Source organism: Clarias gariepinus, chromosome 9, assembly GCF_024256425.1.
Source record: "Clarias gariepinus isolate MV-2021 ecotype Netherlands chromosome 9, CGAR_prim_01v2, whole genome shotgun sequence".
Classification (NCBI taxonomy): Eukaryota; Metazoa; Chordata; class Actinopteri; order Siluriformes; family Clariidae; genus Clarias; species Clarias gariepinus.
The window spans coordinates 5215101-5226596 of NC_071108.1; the positions used below are offsets into that span (position 1 = coordinate 5215101).

Genomic DNA, 11496 nt, shown 5'->3' on the forward strand with positions numbered 1-11496 from the left:
CATATAAAGAGCTTGAGGCTGAAAGTCTTATTACAATATGCATATAAACTATATTATAAATAACTTATGAAAAATGTTATTTATATTATTTATAATAACTTATTTATAAAAATGTTAATTATAAAATAATTCTATTTTTATGTAAATTTATTGTTTTTATGCATAAATGAATATATATATATATATATATATATATATATATATATATATATATATATATATAAAGATTCCTGTACACCTTTTTATTTCTGTCTAGTAAATTCAAGTCATACACAGTATAAAAGATTTGACATTTCATCAACGTAAAAAAAATGTGCTACTGCATTGTGTCTTCAGACTCTGACGGTGCTGGTTAAGAGTGGAATAGAAGTCCAACCCTGTCCTGTTAGGGTTCTGGACATCGACACCATCACGCAGGTGAAAGACAAGATCTTAGACCAGATCTACAAAGGAGCTCCGTTTTCTCAGCGTCCCTCAGCCGATTCTCTGGACCTTGGTACAGCAAACGTCGTACAGCAAACCGTTTATGTTTATGAAATCATCTTATGTCATTTGTCGCACTGTTGTTTTTTTTTGTTTGTTTGTTTTTTTGTTTAAGCTTCATTTGTGTTTCATGTTAACAGAGTGGCGATCAGGGCAAGCAGGTCATCTGACTTTGTCTGATGATGATGTCACAGGCATAGTGCAAGGTCACTGGAAAAGGATCAACACTTTGCAGCACTACAAGGTGTGTCACATCTCATATCAACTCTTGGTGTTCATTTAAAAGTGTGTAATTATGACTTGTACAGTGATTATTCAAGTACCATGTTATTTTGTAGAAATGCATTAAATAAAAACAAACAAAAAAATCTTTGAAGTATTGTATTTTCTCATTTGTGTGAATCTTTTCAAGAGATCAGACATGCAAGGGGAATTCAATTAGGTACAGATCAATAATGCAGTCTAGCATCTCATTGGATTTTACACCAGGCTTACATCGTAAGGAGATGGCATTGAGTCAGCTCGGAAATTTGCCAGCTTCTGTTTTCCTTCACTATTAATTATACTTTGAAAGCCCAAATCCCAGCCCGTGGGAAATTTCAGCAGGGCTACAGGGAGTGTAATTCATGTATTCTGTTGTCTGATCGTATCTGTTGCCCTTGTTTAATCTCTCTCTCTCTCATATCCTCAGGTGCCAGACGGAGCCACGGTGGCTCTCATCCCTCGTTCAATTGCCGGTGTCACAGGCATTAATCAGATCTTCCAAACTGGAGAAAGTAAGCTTCTTGGTAAATAATAAAAATTAAAAAAAAGTTGATGGCTGCTCTATTTCAGTCCTGCATGACTGCAAAGGGGCAAAATTCTAAACATGTCGGTTGCAAGGTTAGATTAGCTCGGAGGTAGAAAGATCAATTCTCTCCCAAGTCTTCCGGGTCAGTAATAAGACATTTTTCTCCATAGTAAAGAATAACTGGCAGCTTGTCGTTGCACGTTGTAGTATTTTTCAGAAAGGCTTTAGCAAGAAACACATTAAACAAGTTTATATAAAAAAATAAAAATAAATCTGTGAAGTGATTAGTGATTCTAGTGGTAATTTGCTGGTTGGGGATGCTGATACGCTGCCATTTAATATGAGAAAAGGACCTTCAGCTAATTTAAATGTAAGCGATAATGACTAGTTTTAACTCTTTGCTACAAAAAAAAAGAGTAATACTCATATTAATGAGAAATCCAGTGTTGAAGTAGTGAAGATAGTAAGAGTTTGAGTATCAAAAGCAATGGAATTTCATCACAAAATTCCTGGGTGCTGTTGAATGCTTAATACAATATTAATAAAAAATAATAAAATGTATAAAAAATGAGCAGCCATCACAGTTCAAGTAGAAATGTTATGAGAGAATATTCACTCTTCACCTACATAATCTTTTCTGCCGTGAAGCTGTTTACTCATCCGGTCATGTTTTTTTTTCCGGTGTGTTTATAGAGACACCCATGCTAGAGGGGGAGGAAGACGAGGGTCTCCGTCTGTGGCACCTCGTGAAGTCGAGTGAGGATCCCGAAATCCCCAAACACAGGAAAAGCAGCATGAGAGAGCGAGAGCGCGCCAAAGCCATCCCTGAGATCTATCTCACTAGGCTGCTTTCAATGAAGGTAACTCACTGTTTGGAATGTTAATGAAAGAGTCATCGACTCACAGCGGTGGCCGCAACGCAAAACATTTCACAGCGTGCATTGTGGGAATGAGCATCCTATGAAGCTTGCTTTTAGGGCAGCCATTAAACACCAGGTCAACTGAGACAAGCCTTGTTTCAGGTTAGAATTATTCCTCATGCTCTGCTGTGGAGCTTATTATGTTTCAGATGGTCATTTTCATTGAGTCATCAAGATCTGAGGAGTATTTTTGTACAGTCGACCCCCGAAAGTTTGCTGGGGTTACGTTTCTTTTTAAAAAAAGAAGAAAAGGTAAACTAGTATACTGTACAGTACTGTACTGCTGTGTCTCCCTCGGTGCTAGAATGTAATATACCGATGTTTTCATTTATTATGAATTAAATCAAAAACGATGTTGCTGCGTAGTGCTCACTAGTACTTGCTTTTGCCGGTTTCCATGGTTTCACTAGTAAAGTCTAGCTAATGAACAAAACCATTTTCATCTTGGTGAACTTGTTTCTTATAGTTTTTTGAATCAGAAAAGACCAGATTAACTCCAGTTTCTTCAACTTTTATTATTAGAATTAATATTATTGTTGTTATTATTCCTGGCAACAAAAGTAATTAACGTGTAATTACTTTTCAATCTGTCTATGTATTAATGCATCAAACTCACCCAGGATTTCTCCGTAATTTTTCGTCAAGCATCATTTATTTCACATCCAGCTATGTTCGAAGCGATGAATCACAGCAAATAGTTTCTCCTTTCTCTCTTCAATGCGTTCAAGTTTTTTTTTGTTGTTCATAATTATAAAATGTTTCACAGTGGGAGAAAACGAGGCATCCCGAGCCCCACTGTCCTCACTCCCACTGCTAGTCACCACTACGCTCCGGTTCTCATTTGCGTCAGGGAGAAGCTGCATTTAGCTGTCATGCTGCTCATAGCTGGAACCAACTTCCAGAAGAATGAAGATCCATCTATTTTAAATCAGTTCTCTTGTGCATTGCACTGCACTTAATCTTAGATTTTATTCTCAAGTTTACTTTGTACTGCACCATTTTCATTTATTTATTTATTTATACTTTATCCCAGTATTTTATCTGTTTTATTATGTATGGTGTTTTATACTTTAGTTTTATTCTACTGTATATCTTCACCTCTGTTCAGCCTGACAGAGTTACCAATTGTTACAGCTTCTGTTGCTTTAAATCTGCATCTCCTAGGGAAAAAGAAATGACTTCCTAACACTTTGTCACATCGCTAGTCCCGGTATGAACACAGGGTTACATCACTCAGTATTATTGTCAGTGTCACTGTCAGTTTTTTCACTTCTACGTCGAGGTATTGGCTCTTACACTGTCACGTGTCTGTGTGTGTTCAGGGAACTTTGCAGAAGTTTGTGGACGACGTGTTTGTAGCCATCCTGAGCACCAAGCGGCCACCCCCGATCGCCGTCAGGTTTTTCTTCGACTTCCTGGACGACATGGCAGAGAAGCACGGCATCGATGACCCAGAGACCGTGCACATATGGAAAACTAACAGGTACACACTCGAACATTAGGGAATTCACAAATATGTTTTCGTTTTTTGCAGTTATTTTATCGTCTCAACTCAGTGTTTGCCACAGATCTGAAACAAACCTAGATGGGTAGGGGGTAGTGGGGGCATAAGGGGCAGGTACGAGTGTATATTGGACTTTTAGACAGATACATAACCTGTCTTTGATCATCTCCATCAACTTGACTGTTAGGGGTTCTGGTATCTATAGTGTGTGTGTCTCTTTCTCTCTCTTTCTCTCTCTCTTGCTGACTCCGAGATGTGATCATGTCACCAGCAGATAGGAAACAAGGTGTCATATTTTTCCAGAACAGATCAGTAAATGAAATTTTTGACACCACCAGTCAAACATTTGGACATGACTGCTCACAGAAGCATTTTTTTTTTTACTTTTGAAATTTTCTTTTTTTTTTTTTTTTTCAGAAAAAAAAGGTAAAAAAGAATTAAATCAAGATTATAAAATAATGCATCCAGAATTATGCATTGACATATTAAACAAATCAAAACAAATTAAAACTAAATTTTGTTATTTTGAATCCTCAAAAGAGGTTTTGCCCACACTATGGGATTAGTTTCTATGGTCTGCTTTAAAAAAATATATATTAAATAAGATGTTTTACATTAGTTGTTGTACATTTTGTATTAAAATCATTACCCTTTATTACAGTATCTTTACGAGCAGTAAAAAAACAATACCAGTCAAAAGTTTTGATACACATTCTAATTCAATTATTCATTTTATTTATTTGTTACATTTATTTTTGTTCAGTGATTTTACTTTCTTCACTCTAGAAAAATACTAGAGATTTCAAAACTATAACACATATGGGATTATGTAATTAACTAACAATAACAACAGCAGTCAGTGTTTTTTTAAGACACTGAGGTCAGCCTTCCTGTCTCTTATGAAGACATTCCCAGGACAGCAAGACCAAAAGTTACCTCTGCTGCAGAGGAGAAGTTCATTTAAAGTAACTGGTGATTTCCAACCTCAGAAATCACCAGTTAACACCAAACAGCGTTTCCGATTAGAGCCATTATGAAGGATCTACAGAGCATAAGTAGCAGATACATCTCTGTATTAACTGCGTATAAGAGATTATTGTACATTTTGGACGCCTTCAGTTTTACAGTGTTGAAAGAAATAAAAATCGGGAAATATCAAACTTTTGACTGGATGTGTATATGTGGTAAGCGCTGCAGTATTTATTTCTGTTAATCAATCATTTATGTGAAAGAAAAACGAATGTTAAAAATTCTCTCTCCTTCCTCCAGCTTACCGCTGCGCTTTTGGGTGAACATCCTGAAGAACCCTCAGTTTGTGTTCGACGTGCAAGTAACAGACAGCATAGACGCCGTCCTGTCCGTCATCGCTCAAACTTTTATCGATTCCTGCACCACCTCCGAGCACAAAGTGGGACGGGTCAGTGAGCTACTGTAATTAACCGTCGAGTGCCGGGTCAATGTTAATTTAACCATGTGACCTCCTTCACACACTCATAGTGACAGCAGGATGACGGAACATGTCACACACTGCACGCCTTCTGTACTGCCGTGTTACCACTGTGTTTGAGAACAATGAAGGTAAAGTGTACTCTGTTTCGTTGTTGTTTAGGATTCCCCTGTGAACAAGCTGCTGTACGCCAGAGAAATTCCTCGATACAAACAGCTAGTGGAGAGGTAAAGGCTTTTACTGCGTACACAAGCACAATGCAGGTTTTCTAATATTCACAGACAGACATTCAGAGACTCTGAACAATAATACGTGCTTTTTCTTCTGTGCAGAACTGTTAAATTATTTGGTGTGTTTGTGCTGCAGGTACTACAGTGATATTCACAGTGCTGCATCAGGGTGCTATCAGGAGATGAACTCCATGCTCACCGAGTTATCAGGAGTGAGTTAGAACAGATATACTGCACATAATGACACTCATGTATGATCTACTGTATTACGATATTAAAGCCTGTTTAAGTGTTTGATAAACAAATAGTACATGCAAAGAATAAAACACTCGAGGGCATGCGCTTATACAAGATACATCTCGTTCAAAGAAGATTATTATGCTATAATAATCCTAATATCCTATAGTATATTTTGGACGCCTTTAGCATTGTTTTGTCAGAAAAAAACATGGAGTTAGAAAGTGATCACAATCATGAATTCTTGAGTTAATTCAACAGAAAGAAAATTAACAACAAAAAGTTTGGTTAGATATCATCGGACAGTACAGAACTTAAATGTACAAAATGTTAAGTTAAACCTATATTTAGCCCTAGCCGTTTTTGAGCGGTAGTGTGCGTACTGTTTTGTTTTCAAATATATTTATATCTGGGCTATCAGCAAATAATGGTGTACATAATTACATTAGGATGATGTTTCCCAATATTTATTATTTATCATCTCGAAAGTATTTAAATACTTTAATTATTTCCATGCATTAAATTATATAAATTCCAGACTATGGTGTATATTACCTGTAATAAATTGCAGAGTTTTGGGATTAAGTAATTGCACCCGTCCATTTTCATGCGCTTAATTGTGCAGCGCTAGTCGTTACTATTAAAATAACAGCATGTCTTAATAAGACTTTATAAAAACCTTGCACTCTGAGGCATCACCCTCTGACCAATCAGCAATGAAAATCCACCAGAGCACAAGTGTGGTAATGCTACATAAATTGTTTTTGTGTGTTTTCAGAGCTTTGCTTCAGAGATGAACAGCGTGGTGGCTCTGCACGAGGTTTATAAATACATCAACAAATATTATGATCAGGTCAGTGATGTAAGAAACACCACATGTAAGAAAAGTTATAGTATATTTTTAACTTATTAACTTTACTCATAATTACATGTGTGTGTGTGTGTGTTATGAATGCAGATCATCATGGCTTTAGAGGATGATCCTGCAGGCCAGAAAATGCAATTAGCCTACCGGTTACAGCAGGTCGCCGCCCTGGTGGAGAACAAAGTCACCGACCTTTGAACTTTTAACCTGTGACCCCCTGACCCACAGGAGGAGAGGCTTCGACCAGCCCGGCATGGCCGATGAAAGAAGCCAGATCCATGCTGCGTGAAATCCAATCGAGCCGAGAAATCTGATTCCCCCAATCCCCGCCCTCCTCTCCTTTTCGCCTTCACCGCCACTTCCTGCTTCTGCCTCCAGGGAAGTTTTAACACAAGAGAACGAGTAAGGCAGAAGCATCAGTAGTAAGGCAGGTTTTTATCACTGAGAGTGTGTGAGATTTAAAAAAGAAGAAAAAAGCACATACAGCCATTTTTTTAACCTGCTAAGCACATCAAACTGTTTTTTCTACCACGCTGTTCAGCACTCGTATGTCACGTCTGAAGCGTGCATGTGATTTCTTGAGTGTGTGTATTTGTGATCAAGATGATTTTTTTTTTTTTTGCTTTTAGACAGAAACAAAACGTCGACTCTGTGCAGCTTTATGTAACATAGCATCAGTGTAAGTTTCCGTTTTGTAGCCGGGCATATCAATTAGGTTCTTGCAATTATATACGATGCACTCATTCCTATCGAATTTTAAATCACAATTACAAGTGCCATAACAAGTGCAAAAACAGCACGTTTTATTACAGCACAAGGTGTGTATGTGTCCGAGAGCAGCTGTGTGTGCATGTATGCCATGTTTTGTTTTTTGTTTTTTTTTCCTTTTATATTTTTGGACGATAGCATTTCAATTTTAACCTCCATTTAGGTGACTTGTCATAGTGAACGCGCTGGTCAGGTAAAAGACTGAATGAATCGCTTTTTTACATGATAAGTGAGAAAGAAACAGCAGCAACTTTTTCGAGCAATAACAAAATGCTCAACAGACGTTATCATAGGGCTGAGAGATTAATCATGTTTTAATCACGATCATAATTCAACTTTATCCGTTAAATATCATTGATTTAAATGTACAATATGTTAAGTTAAACTTGTATGGTGGTGATGTACAAATGAAGCGGGTCTGTTCAGAATAGTTACGATAAATAGTTTCAGTATTGAAATAAGAATAAAAAAATACAGAACAATTTTGATAATCAATTTAGCCCTATCTGTTATTTTGTTTTTGTTTTTAAGTAGTAGTCTAAAACAACTTTTTCGACTTGCCTGCTGAGTTCAATGAAAAAATCAAAACCATTTTATTGACTGAAGCCTTAGCACAGATTTACTTTTTTTTTTATTTTACAAACGACGAAAGTGAATTCTGTAAGCGAGGCACGAAGGCGTTTTTTGAGATAAGCGAATCGGTGAGTGGGCGGAGCCACTGTGCGAAGGTTGGTGTTTTGAAGACGTGCCGACACTGAATAGAAGTAACTAACTTATTTTTACTGTAAATAGCACTTATTTATACAAGATTACCAAACGTGCCTTGTTTGTAACCTTTAATAACGATTACCGATTCCAGTATACAAGCTCGACGTTATTTGCCAAATAGAGGAGAGAAAAGTGCCAAGGGATTTAAAAAAGACAAAGGCTGGACTGGACACATTCAGCTATTCACACCACTTACAACGTTTTTTTTGTATAAATGTGTGTTTGCTGTCATTGCTGTAAAGTATCTGTCTCAGGATCACAGCTGCCCATCACGGTAATTCAGTATTGCTAAATGCTTTCCAGTGTACACTGATCTGAAGTGTTCAATCTTCAGGCTTTTATAAATATTTTTTTTGCATTTTCTGTGATGCTTGTGTAAATAGAAATGATATCAAATTGTAATCACAATTTCTTTTTGTGCCTCATTTTTTTTTTGTCTGCAGCACTTTGTGTTTACACTTTAGTCTCTTCTGTTGCTTTATAAATCTTTGCTAGGTTGTTTCGTGATTGCTTGAACAGGGTGTGTGTGTGTGTGTGTGTGTGTGTGTCCTCAATCAGCCAGTGAAAAAATGTGGGCTGGGCAAAACACAAATACCACACACCTGTATGTATATAATATCATACAAACGGAGCTGTTTGTAATTTGTAAATCTGTCTACTAGCTGCAATTCCAATTTTAAGAAGAAGAAAGACAAAAAAAAACACTGACAAGCTTTTCTTCTTCTCGTCAATCAATCCTAACTGATATTTTAAAACTACAGACACATCTCTTTTCTTAAAAGGTGCTTTTTTTTTTTTTCATTTCTTCCCTATCATGGTTATTGGCTCCTCTTTTTAAGCGAAAGTGGAGTAAGGAGGCAACAAAGGAAAAAACAAGATGATCATTAAAATGTAAAGCACATTGTATAGGACATGCCTAAATATAAATATTTTATCCTACGAACGTAACGAGGAAGGTAAAGGCTTAAGACGTGCTTCCTCTGAGACACGTGGAATTAGCTAATCTTCACATCATCTTTTCAAACCACAGAGGAAAGCGCTATCCACCCGCTTCCACATACATGAGCTCACAGACAAACACGACTGGCTCGTGCCACTGTGATCAACAGGAGAGAGAGAGAACGAGACTGGGTTTTTTTTTGTTTGTTTTTATTTCCTCTCACGCTGGAAGCTCCTGTCTATCCACGTCTTCGTGTTACGTTTGGTTCTTAGGAATTGATACGACTTTAAAGATGGTGGACTTCATGAGCGATCGACGGAGAAACCGAAGAAGCATCAGACTTGTATATGCCTTACAGGTTAACTTTTAAGGAAAAGAGGCGGAGCTTTCTTCCACTTGGGGACGGTTCTATGTTTTAAAAATGTAAAAAGAAAAAGAACTACGATGAAGGATCTAGCCACACCCACTGCATGGCAAAGTGACAAACCACTATTTTTTTTTACTTTTTTTAAACGATTACAAACTGCACCTTTGTTATGAGGGACTGTTGAAATACTCAAATAGTTAAAATGTTTAGAAGGTTTTTTTATTGTTATTGAAAAAGAAGACAAATTGTAAGTTGATATTTATTTAGGTATAATTTAGTAATATCAGGGTTGACGAAAGTAATAGTACATGCAGAATTGGGTGGTAACTAGAGTACAAGCAGAATTGGGTGGTTTAAAACAGCAGGTGAATCTTCATTAGTTTATACAGAACATGTGTGTTAGCCTGAAATTTGAATGCTTGGCTTCTCAGTGTAGTCTTAATTATTAGAGACTTGTGCATGCATGAGGTTTTATTGCCTTTTGTTTGTTCGTTTTTTGTGCGTTTGTTTGTTTGTTTTTTTAAATTGAGCGCATGATGCTTGTGTCTGTGGTTCACAACCGGCCCGACTGGACAGCGTGTGTACGTATGAGCAAAGCCCCTGTGTACGAAACAAACACTTTTCCTCAAGAGAATGAAAAAATATATAAACGAGAGTGAACTTGTTCCTGACTGTACTGTCTGTGACACCGTCTTGCCAAATGTGCAGTACTTTACTGTATTTTACTCATTGTGTGTGAGAGACACCAGAGGGACAGTCGACAGGTGTTTGTGGGGCAAATCGCCATATTTTACACTTTTTTTATATATATATCACAAAGGGGCAAAAAAAAAACGAAAATGATGTAATTTTCTCAAGGAATCAGGGTTAAAAGAAAGCTTCGGCCTGTTGTAAACTTCAATTCTCTTTTGTATTTGTATTGAATATAATTTGCTAACAGTTGTGTATATGTGCCTGTAAATATTACGAAGAAAAAAAATGTTTTTGACTTGGATACATTTCTCTGTTAAAGAGAAATTAAGAGCCAAAATAATCAATACAGTGAATGAAATCACAATTTGTATGAGAAATGAAAAAATAAAGGTTATAATTTTAACAGTGGAACTGGCTTTATTTATTTATTTATTTATTCATTTATTTTCCAGGCAATTTAGAGTCAACAATCCGCCTAATGTTTTTTTGTACAGTGTAAAGGAGCCAGAGTAGCCAGAGGAAACTCACACACAGGTGTAAGTGAGAACCTAACAGCAAGACCTTTTAGGATCGCTCCCAGGTCCTTGGAGTGAATTGAGGTGGACCCTAACAGCTCCGGGCTCTCTGGTCCGCCGCCTCCCAAAACATGGATTTCCCATTTCAATTTGTGTGTGAATGTGTGTGTGCCTGGGGCCCTGTGTTTTCTCACCTCACACACCCAGTGTTCTCAGGACAGACTACACTGATCCTGAGCAGGATAATGAGAAGACTTCTGAGCTGAATTATTTATTCAGACATTTTTGAAAGAGTGAAACATGCATTAGCCTCCTCTGCTCCATAGGAAGACTTCTACAGCGTTCCTCTCACATCTGTTAGTAGTCAGAATTCAGAAGGATTCAGATTTTGCGCAAAGCATCACAAAACTTCCATAGGTGGTGTACAGGAAACAGAGTTTCGAGTTTTGATCCAAATCGTTTGTTCTTTTGTGTAATCACTCCCATAGCTACTGGAGCTATAGCCACAATTTGTGTATGTAGACGTGTTGGGGGTCTGTTTGTTGAAAATGTAACATTTTATTTTTAATTCTGATCAAAAGAACGAAATGAAAGAACCGAATCACTAAAATGATCCAAACTTCCCATCACTAGACACATGTAGTTAAACTCCCAGTGCTGTTATGCTCTATTATCACCACTCATTGAATGCCTCTTGTCCAAGCAGATTACTCTGTCAGAACCAACTGTTGTATAATACGCTACATTATATGGAACTACACCCACTTACAAAAGTGAGTACACGCCTCTAATTTCAGCAAACATTTTAGTATATCTAAATCCAGAGGATCTTAGTATATCTTCTTAAAGGACAATACCATAGAAATAAAACTTGCAAACAAACAAGTCAATGTGCAGCTTGTATAACAGTACAGATTTACTGTCCTCAGAAAATAATTCAACATACATCCATTATTGTCAAAATTGTAA

The 11496-nt window shown here is 37.0% G+C and overlaps 1 protein-coding gene across 2 annotated transcripts in view; it reads left to right on the forward strand.

Annotated features, from left to right (window-relative positions):
* Nucleotides 1–10416, forward strand: part of plxnb3 (plexin B3) — a 120420-nt gene extending 110004 nt beyond the window's left edge. For both annotated transcript variants that reach the window (XM_053503627.1, XM_053503626.1), the window contains exons 26-35: nt 337–496; nt 624–727; nt 1175–1259; nt 1967–2133; nt 3516–3676; nt 4967–5114; nt 5307–5371; nt 5511–5586; nt 6390–6464; nt 6570–10416. In XM_053503627.1, coding sequence (XP_053359602.1) covers nt 337–496; nt 624–727; nt 1175–1259; nt 1967–2133; nt 3516–3676; nt 4967–5114; nt 5307–5371; nt 5511–5586; nt 6390–6464; nt 6570–6674 — 1146 coding nt within the window. In that variant the 3' untranslated portion in view covers nt 6675–10416. The remainder of the gene's footprint in view (nt 1–336; nt 497–623; nt 728–1174; nt 1260–1966; nt 2134–3515; nt 3677–4966; nt 5115–5306; nt 5372–5510; nt 5587–6389; nt 6465–6569) is intronic.
* Nucleotides 10417–11496: the final 1080 nt, after the last annotated feature.